At 43.3% G+C, this 16,862-nt stretch overlaps 1 protein-coding gene across 2 annotated transcripts in view; it reads right to left on the bottom strand.

The window, feature by feature from the left end:
* SLC35F1 (solute carrier family 35 member F1) overlaps nt 1–16,862 on the bottom strand; it is a 382,446-nt gene that overhangs the window by 30,423 nt on the left and 335,161 nt on the right. For both annotated transcript variants that reach the window (XR_015726093.1, XM_087865420.1), the window contains exons 4-6: nt 13,618–13,777; nt 8,861–9,017; nt 6,936–6,988 (exon numbers count right to left, since the gene is read on the bottom strand). Coding sequence is in view for 1 of the 2 variants with exons in the window: in XM_087865420.1 (XP_087721546.1) it covers nt 6,936–6,988; nt 8,861–9,017; nt 13,618–13,777 (370 nt within the window). In the remaining variant the exon portion in view is untranslated. The remainder of the gene's footprint in view (nt 1–6,935; nt 6,989–8,860; nt 9,018–13,617; nt 13,778–16,862) is intronic.

The raw sequence follows: 16,862 nt of genomic DNA, 5'->3' as shown, positions 1-16,862 counted from the left end.
ACATCACATGAAAAGTAAAAATCTTCATGTGGAAAATGAACTTTCTGCTTCGCACCACATACGTGGTATTTTGCTTCTTCTGGGGAGGAGTGCCTCTTAGTGGCTAGAGTCAGAACATGGGGTCAAGGCTTCCTAATTCTATTTCCAGGGGTGCTGTACTCTACTCTTACTGTCTATGTCTTCTAAAACGTTTTTTAAAATCTTTTTTGTTTGCGAAATAGGAACAAAACTACTTGGTTCCATGTATTGTTCACAGTGTTGAATAACTACGTAGTCCTCAAGATGGAAGGCCTGCGTATCACAGAGATGTGGACTTAGTCAGAACGGGAACCCTAACTGGGTGGCCTTGGGCAGACCACTTCATTCTTCCAGATTTCTGCATCCTGCCTAGTCCTGCACCCCACCAAACAGAGCCCTGCTTCCCCATCACCTTCCCTAGCATACTGCGGGCTCTCCCAGCAGGCTCTGCTGTTTTAGGAGTTGTTAGGTAAATGCTTCATAGGCCATCAGACAACTAAGTTTTGTAAAACAGAAAGATTTTTTTTAAAAAGTCCTTAAAATGCCATATGGCCAGCCTCTCAAATTCTCTCTCATTATAACTAGATATACGATTGTTAATACTAATTCCATAAGTACACAATTTTGTTGGGTCCCAAGCAGGAGTTTCTGGCTAAATGTAGAATTCGGTTCGCCTTTTACTAGGTGGTGATACAATTCAAATGTACAAAAATAATGCTCATTCTCTACCTTGACAGAATAAAGCATAGAATGAGCATAAGTAATATAATTCAGTGGCTCTTTGGGCATTTTAATGTAATAGAAGCATCCAACCTTTCCAAAAGAATCCTTGATTAAATATGTCTGGTACGGGCTGTGGGATGATTGCTTCATCTGAATCCTGTAAATTAAGGAGGATCTGGTAGGTACTAGACACTTAGTCCCTTTGACTATGAAGACCAGTGATTCCTCTGAAGAGAAATTTGGTTTTCCCGTATGAGAAGTATGTAAGGGCATAAATCATCAGCCTATACATTTCTGATTCTCAGTTTGAGGAAAGCCCCATCAATCTATATGAAAAGATTATTTTGAACATTAAGTAAGCAAACTCAGTACAACAGCCCCCTCTAGTGTAGTGGAAATACCCTAAAAGGAAACTAGAAGAACCCCTAGTCGGTCAAGTACAAGTCCTCTTGCGGATATTCTGTCATAGTAATATCAGATAGCTTCTGACTCTCCATCAGAAGTTTTAATTACTTAAAAACAGTCAATTTTACTGTAATTGGGTTTCATGCTACTTATAATTCATTTTCCTTTTAACCAAGTTACTAAAAGTGTAATACTAAATAATTTATGATCAATATAGGAAAAGACATAAAATTAATTCAGTATTCCTTCAAAAAAATCTGGGATTAAAAGACTAAGAACAAGCTATAGCCTTAAATTAATCTACTAAAACTCCACTGAAAATCAAACTTGGTCAGAACATAGTCCAGGCACCAGAGCCTTTTTTTAAATTGCATCACTGATTCAGATTAAATACGATTGAGCTAGAAAGTTACAGAATCCTACGCTTCCATCACCTTACCTGGCACACTGTAGACTCTCACATGTGGGATGTGATGTTTTATATTCACTCAATTATTCAACCATGTATTCACTCTACCCTCGGCTAGCAAAGCAATAGAACACAGAATAGAGGAGAACCTTAGAGTTGCTTTAGTGCTAAGAGGGGGAAAAAAAGGTTCACTTTAGGGAATGGCAGGGGGCTCGCTTCAGAAAGGGGGACTAGCTCAGGCTTCTTTGTGCAAGTGGCATTTACCTTGAATTCTGAAGGACTGAAAGGAGATGGTCAGGGAGGAGCAAAGGCAAGAACATTTTAGGCAGGGAGATTTGCGAACGAAAAACCCTGATGACAGGGCTCATGTATTCCTGGAGCTGCCAGGGGCCAGGACATCTGTGCAGAATGAACAGAATGAGGCAGTGGAAAGGGATGAGGGTGGAGAATTAGGCAGAGGATGGATTACGCAGGCCCGTGTCGATCTAGGAAGGAAATTAACATCTTATTCTAGTTGTGATAGGAAGCCATTGAGGAGCTGGTAGCAGGTGGCTAACACCGGATCCACATCTTTAAACGGGGGCTCTGGCTGCTGTGCTGAGAAGGGACTGGCAGGAGAAATCATGGCAGACAAGCGAGAAGTGCAGTGTCCTAGTCCAGGCAAGAGACGTTGGCGGCTTTGCTCGGGATGGCAGTGGAGATGAAGGAAAGTGGCTGGGTCTGTGGATGCTCAGCAAGTCCTGGTAACAGACTGGGGCCATCTAGGTGGCCCATGGGTTCTCATGAGTTTCTGGTTAGTTTAGAAACTGGGTGAAATATGGTGCCATTTACTGAGATGCAGAGAATTGAGAGAGGACAAGTTTTCAGGGGAAATAAAAAGCTCCGTGTTGAACATGTTAGTTTTAGACACTTATGCATCACCCAAGAGGATCTGTTCAGTAAGGAGCTGGGTATATAACTAGCGGGCTCAGAGAAGAGGTGACCGTATGACTGGGACGCCACGGAGAGAACTAGATCCGCAGCAGAGTTTTGCTCTACTCATCAGGCGACGTCAGGGTGCTTCAAGCTTAAACACTCTAAACCTATTTTTAGAAACTGCAGAAATTAAATTTAGGGAGACAGGGATGGAAGATCTACGCCATCCCAGTTCCACTTAGCTAGGTCAACCAACGTGTTTACGTGTGAACGTGCTGTTTTGCGAGCAGAGCACAGTCAGCCACGTGAGCTCATGATCAGACTGAGGTGGGGACGCAGTGTTGCTGCAATTTGCTGAAGTGCTGTTCGGAGGGGGACATGGGCTACTTAGTGGGTGTTCACAATACATCTGAACACCCAACGTACTGTCCACACAGGGTTTTCAGTCAATCAATCCACGTGATCAAACAAATGAACTGAATAATTTTTTGACTGACAATTATAGAATGGCTGCAACAAGTCCCTTTAAAGACAAGGTATGTGTATAGCCATTTCTTATTTGCAATGCTTTCTCTCTCACAAAAGACAGCATTTGGTAGCTGTTGTCCTCATGCACTAAGGAGATCCAAGCTAAGGAAATTAGATAGAATACTATCAGTTCATATGGATTGTGTGCTTGCTACGTGCCATGTATTTCAGATACATTAACTAATATCTACAACCGTAGAACATCATTACTACTGTTACCCTCTTTATACGGGGAAGGAAACAGGCTAACAGAGTGTATCAGTTAAGAAACAGTCCATAGCACAGGTTCAGTAGAGGACATTTAATATGGGGCACAAGTCACAAAGGTGCTTGAGTGGGTGATGGGGGAAAGGGATGATGAGGCTCCCCAGAGATGAGAATAACAGGAAGCTATTCACACTCCTGGAGCTACAGAGATCCAGGGAGGAGGCCATGTTCCCAGGGGACGGAAGCTAGGAAAACCCGGCAAAGGTACAATCACTCAGAGAGCACTCACCCGTTTCTAGAGACCTGACCCCCAACAAAGAGAAACGGGGAGACATACCCTGGTTTCTTCCTTCCTCCCACCCTCCAATCAGGAGATCGGTTCCCACTGGCCAAATCTGGTCAGAAGCCACCTAACAGGACAGCCTGGGAAGTGTAGTCTGCATGAGTCAGCCTCCGCAATGCAGAGCAGAGGAAGGGTAAGAAACAGATCTGTGACGAAACGGAGAAACCAGCACACAGAGCTTGAGAAACTAGCCCTGAGGACACAGGCTGTGGGACTTGAAATGCTGAGCACACACCACCAATCTATATTGTTTAATTATTATGGAGAGAGGCAGGGCTCTGGTGGAGCATCCGGTGTGATTCTGATGAACATCCCATTTCATACATAATACATATATGATAAATACATGATGTATGACATGTATGATCGATAAGGTATACACGTGTACATAGAAGGCTGAATATGTTTTATCTCACCCCTTTGGGATCCCACTGATGTTCTGTCTTTCACTTTCCTTTGAATATATTAGATTTTTAAAACATTATTTTTCATTCTTAGAGATGGCTTCTTGGCACACAGGCATCAGGCTAAGTAGGCCAAGGGCCCGAGGTGGGCAGGGCTTGCTCACAGAGCGCGCCTCTGGACCCAGCGCCGCCCCCCCACAGGCAGCTCTGCGCCTCCTGCCTCCTCCGTGGCCTCGCCTCCCCAGGCCTCTGATTCAGCCTCTGTAAAAAGGGTGCGTTCTTAATTATCTTTAAGGTCCTTCCTGCTACTCCATCTTCAGGAAAAGGTCAAATCTCTTATTCTGGCCTCCAGGAGAAAACCAAAACCAAAACGAGCATCACCCCCAGGAGCCGAGAAGAGCCCCCTTGCGTACCATGAACCGGTGCTCGCTGGCCCACAGCACACTTTTTCTTTGCTTTGATGTTTGGCTCTCACATCAGTTTGTATTTGTTCACACGTCCTTTAACACATATGGCAAATGGGATAAAGGGAATGTTGAAGCCATTTATTAGATTTCTGACGGTGATTTGAACACACCTGCCCCCCAGGACATTTGAGCTCTGTTAGGTCGTACATTTTACTCGAAGTTAGCAGTTACATAACCAGACCCAGGCTCTCTTGGGTAGGGTAAAACAAAGGGATAAAACGCACAACAATAAAGGTGGCCTTCTTGCTTTGAATTACTCTCTGGATCTTGCAAATGTTATAATGGAATCTGTCTTAAAAAAGTGCCTTCCAAGTGCAGAAAAGATAAAATACATTTATTATCCCACTTGCTCCGTAGGAAAAAAATCTTTTTACTTTGATAAAATGTCAACCATATGAGCTGTCCTAGAGACCGTGTGAGGGGGATTGCTGATGTGGAGACAGGGGAGGGAGAGAAACGCTTTGACAGATGGCGGGAGATGAAGACAGTCTTGGATTTTGGTCTCTTAAGTAAGACACTGTGAGCTTTCCACCAGACACAGTGCTCAGAGCTTAGCACTCTTGGGTGACTTCCCAAGGAGTGCAGGGATGCTCTGAGAGGACGCTGACCCCCCGGCCTGATATCTCCTTGCGTCTCGGTCCCCGGAGCTAGTATGCCACCTCCCAGTTCCCCAGAAAGGCAGAGCAAGGTCAAGCCTAGACCTCTCTCAATTGCCCCACCGCTTCCCTGTTGTCTGTATTTTGAAAGATGAGAGAGGGCGGAACAGGCCGCATCTCCTTTGCTTGCCATTCACTCATTTAGTAAATATTTATTCACTGAATGTTATGTGCCCAAACTGAGCTAAACGATGACCCTGTGTCAGGATGAGATAATGAGGCAGCCCTCGTGTAAAACATCTCAAACCCCACCCTATCAACGCTTTGGAAAGAAAAAGATGACTATCTGGCTCCCTTTCTCGCCCATTTCCACCTCATTTCCAACCAGGAATTAAACTGATGGCTCCATAATGTATTCCTTTTATACCGCCTTTCATCAGCGTGGACTACAGGGGATCGACAGTTGAATGGCAGTAAGAGAGTGAAGAGTAAAACTACCTTTTGATGCCACATTTAACTAACACTGAATTAGAACAGAACCTCGGTGGATACGCACATGACATCCGTATCATTAGAGGACAAACTATTTTTTACCATTGCTGCGACTATTAATATGAAATGAGTTTATACCACTGCGTGTGAAGTGTTACCAAGCCCGGGTCACATCTTCTTTCCTGGCTCTGAGAGTCCCAAATGCCAACGCATCTGTAACCTGCAGCTGGTTTCCTTTCCCGGCTGTCTCTCCCCTCCTCCCCGGGCCCCTCCTCCAGTGATTTTCATTTAATGGTAACATTCTGTAGCAAAACTCGAAAGAAAATCAATGGCGGGATTCTGTGACAGACACCAGAGCTGGTCAGCCCTTGAAGTCACTAGCGATAACCCCCAGGGAGAGTGATGCATGACTCCGTAGCTGGCCCGGTGCCTTCAGAGGGAAAGACATCAGCAGCGAGCCGGCCTTGGATGCTTCCGCTCGGGAGTCGGTAAAGTGGTGCCAGGAAGCTTATGTCATTGCTGTCCTTGCTGGTGGCAGCAGAATTTGACGAAGCTGCCAATCTCATCAAAACTCACATGAGCTGCAGGGGGCTCCAGCAGCCAGCTTCAGTGTGGGCGATCTGGCGTCACCTCGCCTCCGCATTCCCAGTGTGCGCATTTTCCAAGCACCCTCATAAGCCAAGCCCCGTGCTCACTGCTGGCCCCCCTGCGTCTTGGTGTAGGTGCTGAAGGGATATCTCGGAAGGTTTTAAATGCCATTTCCTTCTAGGGCTTGCTGTGTGATCGTTACAGCAATCACCTAGGATGTTAAATCCTTATCCTAATTTTTTTTAGAGAAAAGTGATTTTCGAAACAGGTGGAATCTGAGATACCCTGGATGACTGTTACCTAGCTCGAAGCGTGTCGGGTATTTTCCACCAAGTCCACTTGGAGATCAATTAACCATTTCTTAGGTGCAAAGTGCTCCCTTCTGAAAAGGTTTTTATGAGATCAAAACGCCCATTACATTGTTTTCTTTTATGCCTTTTTGTTCATTCCCCCCCCTTTACTAAAGCGCCACTTTTTAATGATCACATCAGTTTTGTGTTCTTGGCTAGAGAAAATTGCTGTCATTTATGTCCCACCACTGCCTCTGGGCATTTTTTCTTTCTGGTTGGTCTTTAACTTAATAACATACTTTTGTGTCTACACTAATGGCATCTTGACGATGATAATGGGCAGAAGCTCAATTAGGAAACATTATGAATCACACAGTTTAGTCTCTCACCGTGTACAAGAAATCCTAAAATGACAAGGGATTTCATTTTCCTTTGTCCGCTGCGTTCTGAACCCTTTCATGGTTCGTGTCCCACGCCCGCCCACATCACTCTTCAAACATATCCCTCAGGTTTACACAAAACAGCATTTTTAGGTGAGCAAACCCCTTACCTATTTGCCAATCCCAGGGCACCTTTAACAGCTCCTTGTGCTCCATTATGGCTCTGCAAATTCAAAGAAAGCGGATCTGATGAGCAAGAGTATAATGCGTCCTACTTCCTTTTTTTTCTTTTTCTTTTTTCATTTACCCGATTTATACAAGTCATGAAACAACCAACTGAATTTGAAAAATAACTTTGGGCCAGGGAGAGGGAAGTCGACTTTGGCAGCCGGAGGTTTCTCCCGCAGGTGTGGGTGTGCCGGCCGGCATGATGGCGCTCCAACCTTCCACTGGCCTTTTCACCCAGGAGTCTGCCTGCAGCCCTGATTTCTTCTTGTTTAGATGCATTCTGAAAAGTCTATGGTGAGGGATGGAAAATTTCTGTGCTTGCAGGTTTAATCAGTTTGTGTTTTTTGTTTTGAAGTCAGTTTTCGGAGTGAGGATTCTCCAGAGCAGGGGTTCTCAAACTTTAAGGTACAACAAAGCCATCTGGAGAGCATGTTGGAACAGTTTCCCGTGCCCCATCCCTAGTAATTCGGGTTCGGCAGATCTGGGTGGGGCCCACAGACGTGCATCTCTGACAAGTTCTCCCACGGAGCCAGCGTGACACACTGTGTCTCGGAGAGACACACTGCGAGAACCACGGCTCTAGAAGAGGACCAGGAGGGGAAGCTGGCACCGCTCCACCAGAAATACGTTGGTCGCAGCGCACCCTCAACGTACCCCTGTTGCCACACACAGCCACACGCCACTTCCCTTATTTTGGCCACAGTGGCACTGAGGGGCTCCGTTAGCTCGGACGGACTGTAACGAAAGCAAATGAGTGCTGGGTATCTGATTATATTTTTTGGATTCAAGAATAATAATCCATAAAATGAGCCATCTATCTACAAAATGTTGTTATGAATAGTTGAACTAGGCGATTTCTTTTCCTCTCACAAAGCTGAAGCACCACACTTAGGAGCTTTAAAATGCCATCCCACTTTCAAAATGAATCAAAAGTAAAGCCTTTGCAGAGACTCTCCCCATCTCCGTGCCTTGTTTGCTATGGAGCTTTTTGCCTACATCTCGGGATACCAAAATTTGGAGGATTCTTGGAAACAGCCTATTGGCAAAACGTGTTTAAGGCGATGCCAAAATATCTCCCATAAATAATTTCAGATGCTGAGCACAATTACAAAGTACCTGCCTTGTAGAATGGGATTTGGTGAAATTAGAATTATGTGCTTTGTGGAAAAGGATTTGGTGAAATCAGACTGGAGGCTGGACCATCATTCTTCACCCCTTCCGTGAAACTAGAACATACGGTCTTTATTGACGGGAACGTACGCTTTGTTGGACATTCTGAGGCGCTAGTCAGTGATGACGGCTATGCTCCAGGGCAGGGTTATTGCCAAATTAGTGTTTTGGACTTTCTGGTGAATGTCTGTGTTTCATCTTCATCTGTTTAAGGAAAAGAGGAACACCAAACTTCTAAGAGAAGAATCTGAAATATGGTTCCTTCGGCAAATCCATGGGCAATGAAAGAGCAAGCTTATGGAAGGACAAACCTATACCATAAGCTTCCTAGTAGAGTTGTCACTAGGAAACAGGTGTCCCTTTTGGAAGTGCATCAGATCATGGCATTTACACTTTGTTATTCTACTTCTCTAAGTAAAACCACTGGCTGGTTTGGGAGAATCAATGTGCTTCTACTGTTTTCTTGTAAATTGTGTTCAGAGTCCACTAAGTGGTTTTCTAATAATTGATAATGGCTTCTTTAGCTTTGAAGAAGTTTACTAAGAAAGATACTGAGTTTTCACATTTCATGGAGGAGGTTAGTGAAAGGTTTCCAGCCTTGATTTTTATAAAATAAAGTGACAAACTGTACCCTAATGAAAATAGAGTAAGCCCTACGAGTCTCTACTGTCTGAATTTCTTATTATTTTTTACTCACAATTGAATTCCACTGAAAAAAGCCCCGAAGAGTCCAATCATCCCCAGAAATTCCACTCGACTCAGGGTTCGGATGATATATTCTTCCCAGACATTGGAGATTCCGTATAATGTTGCTCCTCCTAAGACCAGAAGGTCCCCTACCAGCTTATTTTCCCCTAGGAACCAAAAACACAAATGCAGCTCCATTAAAATTTTCTTAATGAGAATCTGGCACCAGCAAATTGAACTTCCTTTGTCTATTCTATTCCGATGCTTTACAGAAGTCCGGTAATTTGCCAGCTGAGATCTAGTAAAGTTTGTTTATCTGCGCTCCAGATAGGTTCTGGTATAAAAAGGTTGCCTGTGTCTGCCCAACCTGAACTCTTCCTTTACCCGAAAAAGGGACCCGTTGCTTCTAGGCTGCACCATCTCTACAAAGCCCTGTGTCTTCTGTCTATATATATGTCTAGGAATACATGCTAATACACGTACATGTTATATTTGGTATATTTCCAACAGTTTAGTGAACGTGGTGCAGAACAGACAGAGTCAGTCTGGATTTCCACCCTCTGCTATACAGGGAGAGAAGCTATAACAGAAGTAGACTCTGTTTTGACTATGGGCAAAATGTGCCCTTGCTTAGAAAATGAGAGTGAAAGGGATTATGGGTTGAAACTTTCAACTCCCCTAAAGTAAGTAATAGAAGAGTGAAAGTACAGGTAATTCATTATTACATTAATATTTCCTTTTATTTTCATAAAAATATCCATTTGTTTAAAAATCAATTTTGGTTGGTTTGAATTCATCTCATTTTTAACAGGTGCTGTACCAGCTATTTCCTATAATCAGGCAAATTCCACTCCAGGCAGTGTGAAGCCAGGGAGGGAGAGTGGAAGTTAGCAGCCCACGCGGGCTTGTACCCAGCAGTCTCCAGCTCTGCCTGTACAGGTTAGCACATGGGAGCGTGGCAGGCGTGCAGCTCTGGGGCACAAGAGAGGCCAGATGTGAAAGGTGCTCTCTCCAGCATGATTCTAGGGGAGGGGCTCACACCTTGGGGTAGCCTTGGATTCCCATATTGGCTGGAACAATCTAAACCGGTAGAACCAGATTCTCAGCATTCGTTTGGGAGCACTGAGCATTCTCTAGGCAATGACTTCACATGAAAGAATCTGGGCGGGGCTTGGGGAAAGACTTCTTCATTCATGCCTCTGTGGTCACCTTGGGAAATTCTACATTGACAGGTGACCCTTGAACAATGCAGGGGGTAGGGGTGCTGACCCCCGTACAGTCAAAAATCTGCATATAGATTTTGACTCCCCAAAGACTTAACTACTAATAGCCTACCAATAATATAGAAGAAGCCTTACCAATAATATAAACAATTAACACATGTTTTGATGTTATGTGTATTATATACAATAGAGTAAGCTAGAGAAAAGAAAATGTTAAGAAAATCAAGAGGATGAGAAAATACATTTACAGTACCGTACTGTATTAATTGAAAAACAAATCCATGTATAAGTGGGCCCTTGCATTTCAAAGGCATACTGTTCAAGGGTCAACTATACTCTAAAGGGGTCACTTTTCCCAAAGCAAATTCCCACTCCTGGTAAGAATCAGAAAGAGAAGAGACCCTGAAAGGCAGGAGAGCTTGCTGGAGTCAGCCTCCTGGGAAAACCACTACTTACCACTAGATCAAGAAATCAATGGTGAACTACACTATTCTGGAGTGTTGAAAGACTATTAATATAATTTATGAAAATGAACCCATCCCACTGAATATTTTTGAGTTTTAAATGTGACCAATTGCCTTGTTTTCCTGGGCCTCTCTCGGTTTTAGCCCCAAATCCCCTCATCTGAGGAAACCCCTTCATACTGAGCAATCTGGGACAGTCGTTTCTCCTGATTCACTGCAGTAGAACAGCTGTACATCTCATAAGGGTCACAATTACAGAAAAATTAGTATCAAGTGGTGCAGCAGAAAAAATACTGGCTAGATTCACAACTAGGCCACACCGTTTAGTATCGGTGTGTGGTCGCACACGTCCTGATCTCCCTTAGCCTCGATTTCTTCAGCTGCAAAAGTGAGAATAAGAAAACTTTCTTTGCACAGTTAGGAGGATTAAATGAGATGACGCATGGGAAAGTGCCTGGCACCGAAAAAATGGTCACTCTTTTTTTTTTTTTGATTGTGCTTAATTAAAATGTTCCTCCTTGAAAATGTTTTCTCTTCCTTGAAATAACTATAAAATTATGTCTAATAAGAAAAAAATGTTGTTTTAGGTATCTAACATCCTTAATAAACAAACTATAAGATGCAATAAATGTATTATAGTAGAAAAATGATATTTTGGAGAGCAAGGAATATATTTCTTTGAGACGTCTCCTTCAGCAAGTCTTAAATCAAAATGAGGAAGAAACATTCTAACAAGGAGAATTAGAGCAATTACTTTAATTATAATGAAGTCAGGGTAACTTTGAACAGGCCATTATCACTGTGCTTAAGGAAAGAATTTTCAAAATCCCAAGCTAAGGTGAACCATGGCTTAAGCAATATAAAAAGGATCAAGTCAGACGATCTCTTTTCCTAGGAAAAGCTCTTGATAGGGTGATGACAATTTATATTGAGTTGAATGCCTGACTGAAGTTCTGGTGAGTGATTAAGTAATAACAATGAACCAATTCTACCATAAAGGTAAAAACAAATGGAATATTTTGCATAATGATGCATGCCAATTTTAAGATTATGTTGTCCTTAAAACCGGAGTGTTTTTTTTTTCTTTTTTTCAAAACATTTTATATGACGGCTTAAATTGCTGCCTAATTTATTTTGTAACGTAAGCCCCTGGATCCTCTGTTTGGGCTGCCTTTCGAACATCATACCATGTACCTGGGCACGGTCACTGCAGCATGGAAGGTACTCCATGATGATAAATTTTAATTGTTAACACAAAGACTTCATAGGTCACAAAAAGGATGGTGCTGTGAGTCTTAAACAGATAAAATCCACTCTAGTATGTTTGAGCTACTCTGCATTGTTTTTTAAAAATTACTACTTTTGGAAGACCCTCAGATGGACTTATTTTCTTGTCTTTAAATAGTACTACTCCTCTCCTAATACTGCATTTGAAATTAAAAAAACACCCCCCCCCCACGAGTAGTGAATAGAGTCTAGTAAAATCAATTCAACTTAGCTTAACATTCTGGGCTTAAACATTCAGATTATCAGGGCAATTGTCTTCCTTGACTAGGAAATGCAAGATGATGGCTGGTGGTCGATGGCTAAGGCTCAGCAAAGCAGAATTTTCATTAATAAGGGCACATGCTTCTGCTTAGTCTATGTTTACATCTTTCAAGTAAAGCTGAGAAAGTGTAATTAAATTATGACTTTAGAACCACTAGCCACATTGTATCAGACAAAAAAACCATCTGATTGGTCAAAATCAGGATTACTACGGGTATAGAGCATAAAACTGGCCCTTTCATATGACATCTACTGATATCCCATGGAACCAGTGTTTCATAGAAGAAAATCTGGGAGAAGCTGGTGTGTGTATTTTCAGCCTGTCTATTGAGGTAGGGTTGATTATGTTGTGTAGGCAGTGGGTTTGTGAGGGCCGAGGCTGTCTCTCTTTTGCTCCGTGTTGTATCTTTAGCTCCCAGAGACGTGGAAGACGGAAGGAAGCCTGCCCCAGAGTCCAAGAGCCTTGGGTTCTAGTCTAGACCCTGTTTTTGTAGCTCTGTGACCTTGGGAACTCGCTTGGCTTCCCTCTATCTTAGTGTTCTTGTGGGTCACATATAAAGTTGCCGAACAAGGTCTGTTTCAGCTCTAGTGTTCTACGAAGGAACTTAAAAAGATAAATTATATTTTTTTCAGGTACTTCCTACAACCTAGTCCTATGAGAAATGTCCCAATTTTGACTATCATCTAATCCCCTAGAAGGAAGGTCAAGTCCAAGAACTATAGAAATAGGAATACCTTCTATTCCATCCTTGATGTTAACAAAGGAGTTCATGTTTTCTGTTCCCCAAAACCTTATGTAGCATAAGAATTTTTGTACATTTTAGAGAACTGCAAGGCCTACAAAAGGATCCTCTGGAAACCGCCCTGAATCAGGGATCCCCATCAGATTCATGGCAATTTGATGAGTAAATCTTGAAGCTTTACTTTGCAGGTCTACAAGCTGTGATTGATAACCACAAATCCTTCCCACCAAAAAAATAAACAAACAAAAAAACCCTGCACAAGGAGACTAAACTTAGCTCCACCCCAATAAAAATATTAAGTATTCCCAATCTAGTCTTCAGACTTCAAATATCCACTCTTAGCTTATATACCAACCTCCACCCAGTGCTTTTGAAACCTCAGTCTTTCTCTGACTTGAGAAAGGAAGAGTTGGAGAGGGAGGGTGGGGTGTGGGGAAGGCCCCTGCGGTTCAGGAGAGGACCACTGACTCCATGTCTAACCAGCCGGTGTGGGCCAGGCAGCTGTGGCCTCCAAAATACCCTCCAAATGGGTCCTGACCCTCCGTTTCAAATACCGTCTGAATGTTGCTGAATACATGTAGGAAGCGTGAAAAATTTGTATTTTGCCTCCTTCATTCACTCAAGAAACATGGATTAAGCACCTCCCATGTGCCACAGGAACAGACATGACTAAGACACAGACACTGGGAAGCCCGGGTTCCCTGTTTCTACCCCACCATGAACATGTCCCTGTGTTGCACTGGCCTCACACACACAGGCATGTCACGTGGTGAACACATAGGGACTCACCTGCTCCCTGATGCCTTCCCACAAGGACATCTGCTCCTGCCATGCAGCCCATTCCCAGGATGCAGACCACAATGCCGAGGAAATGCACAGCCTTGTACCGGATCAGCAGGAAGAACCAGGAGAGCAAAATCACCACCGGGATCACAAAGCAGTCCAAGAGCTACAGGGAAGGGGGGAGGTAAACAACAACGGGAGGTTCAGGGGGAAGCTTCCACGTAATAAAGAAAAATCATTCAGCCCTGTAGAGAAGGTATTTCCTCTGAAACTGAGTTTCTGTGCAGACCCAGAACGGATTCAGTTAAAGAGACTCAGAAATAAGCACAACCTAACATTTACTTAAACATCTCCCAAGCTTTGAGGGGAAGGGCAGAAGGCCAATGGATAAGACAGGCTGGTGGCGAAGAGTCTCCTGCCCTGACTAGGTCGGGGTAGCTCTGCCTCCTGTCTTCCTCAGTGCCCAGACTCCCCAAAACGCCTCACGTGAGGGGAGAACACGCTGAGCCATTTTAGATGGTTCCACTACTGAAGGAGTAGATCTGGGGATGGGAGGTGAGGAGGCAGAGCTTGCCATCTGGATGAAACTGCCAGCCTATCCTACCTGGAATAAGCCTTTCCTTCCTGCCTCAGGGTCTTCAATCATGCATCCCCCTCCATCTGGAATGCCCCACCTGAATTCCTGAACTCTTGCCTCCTTTTCCTTCAGGCCTGCACTTAGATACTGCCTTCTCAAGGAAGCCTCTTGGGTTCCCAGTCTAGGCAGGTCCATCGACGCTTTCCTGGTGTCTTGTGTCCTTTATAGTGTTAATTGCAACAATATGTAACGAGTACAGAATTATTGGCACCATGTCTGACTTCCCCATGTGTCCAGAGGTCTATGAGAGCAGGACTACATTCTTGGTACCCAGACCCTGCTGTGTTCATGAGAAGGATCTCAATAATAGTGACTGAACAAGTACATATAGGATTTTTAATGATTAATAACATCCAAGATTCGTTAAAGGATGAAAAATGTTTGTATATTTGCAAAGCATGCCTGACCATCAGCATGACTTTTGGCACCGTAAAAAGCACTCAGAATCCCCTCTATCCCAAAAGGTTTTTGGGATCTGGCAGACTCTCATGCTTCTCTGTGCCTTGGTCTCCTTTGCAACACAAGCAATCAGAATCGTAAGCTTTCCCCGGGGATGCTGTGAGACAACAGGTGATGAAGGGCCCTGCGAATGCTGAGAAACAGCACGCTGGCTGGGGTCTGAGTCTAGAGGTCACAGCACTCCCGGAGGGACTACATATTGGGTGGTGGCTGCTAGGATTCCACGATAGCACATGGTTGCTCACTGCACAGTTAGCACGTTAATGATCCTACTTGATATGGTAAAATGCTCTAAGGCAGTTAGTACAACTGGCTTCTAATGCCATTTAAATATATTAGGGAATTTGAGTTTGCCGGTGAAAATTATTCACTGGACATAAAACAGTTGGTGTTTTGTTTTAAAAATTAGAAATGATTTGAATCAATAGTTGTAACATTTAGTTACATGCTCCACAATCTGAATTTCATTGTCTAGCTAGAAGCCCTTGGTCAGTGGAGCCAAAGTCTTCCGTTCCTGAATTATTAAAGGCAAACCAGGCCATCATTCAAACTTTGGGGAGGAATAAGCGAGCCTTTTGGGTTCTCAATGTCATTAGAAACCCCAAAGTACTGGATGAGTCCTGGGATCTATTCCTTTAATGGGTTGAGCTGAAAAATTCTTATTTGTACATGTCAGGTGCTCCTATGGGTGGGGAAGACCTTTAAAAGGAAGGGGAAAGGATAAAGGAGGAAACAATTCAAACCAGGGTTTCTGGAATATTCAGCTAGGGAAGCTTGGTGCCCAGCACACAGTAGGGGATCAATAATGGGTGGTTGAATGAATTAATGAAGGGACAGATACTTGACTTGGTATCACTGACTGCAGGAAGGGATGTTAGGGCTAATTCAGGCTGCTGCTGGCATTTTGGATGGGGCAGTGTATTATGCAGGATTGCCCCATGCTCTCTGCAGGGCACTTAACATTGCTGGGTGCTGGACACTAAAAAAAAAAAATGCTCATATACATTTACAACTGCCCCTCAGTTTAGAATCAACTAGATTCTCCTACTCCCTTTATTTAAAAGCTGGGAACTCAGAAGTTTCAAGAGATGAAGTGATATGCTCAAAGTCACTCAAACTGTTGGTATCAGTGGGAGTTCTCCCATGGTTTGGTTTTTTTTTTTTTTAAAGATTTTATTTATTTATTCGATAGAGATAGAGACAGCCAGCGAGAGAGGGAACACAAGCAGGGGGAGTGGGAGAGGAAGAAGCAGGCTCCTAGCGGAGGAGCCTGATGTGGGGCTCGATCCCATAACGCCGGGATCACGCCCTGAGCGGAAGGCAGACGCTTAACCGCTGTGCCACCCAGGCGCCCCGTTTTTTTTTTTTTTTAAACAACATTTTAATGAAGGTCAATGACAAGGAATTGCCACAGGTGGAGGTCTCATCACTGCATCTGTAACTACAGAAGAAAATAAACATTTGGGAGCTTCTGTTAGTAAACAAGCTATTACTTTTTAGTGATTTTTTGGCTCCAGCCTTTTCCCTGTAGTCATATAGCATGAAACATACTGACAAATAATTCTCCAATAGTCTTCTGGTGGCTTAACTCCTTAGCAAAGTGGTTGTTGGAGTAATAAAAGAGAGAAGCATGATAACTGATGCCCACAATTGGGACTGTTAAAAAAAGACAAAGAACAAAACCCCTTCTGATTCGGTCATTAATCTTTAGTAGATTTACCTTTTTTTACATACATCTCTATATCCAAAAAGAAATGATAAAATATCAACACCAAAAAATAAACAAATGAATGCTATTTCATAATTATCTTCCGCTCTTTTTCTCTTTATTTTTAAAGGTTTTTATGTAAATTCCAGTTAGTTAACATACAGTATAATATTAGTTTCAGGTGGACAATATACTGATTCCACACTTCCAGACAACACCCAGAGCTCATCACAGCAAGTACACTCCTTAATCTGCATCACCCACCTAACCCATCAACCCCTCCCCTCCGGAACCCATCAGTTTGTTCTCTATAGTTAAGAGTCAGTTTCTTGGTTTGCCTCCCTCTCTCTTTTTTCCCTTTGCTCATTTGTTTCATTTCTTAAATTCCACATATGAGTGAGATCATATGGTATTTGTCTTTCTCTGACTGACCTATTTCGCTTAGCA

This window comes from Ursus americanus, chromosome 11 (assembly GCF_024610735.1).
Source record: "Ursus americanus isolate L20-20 chromosome 11, mUrsAme1.1.p, whole genome shotgun sequence".
Classification (NCBI taxonomy): Eukaryota; Metazoa; Chordata; class Mammalia; order Carnivora; family Ursidae; genus Ursus; species Ursus americanus.
The sequence above is the reverse complement of the archived record's forward strand: the minus strand, read 5'-3'. Positions and strand labels throughout refer to the sequence as shown.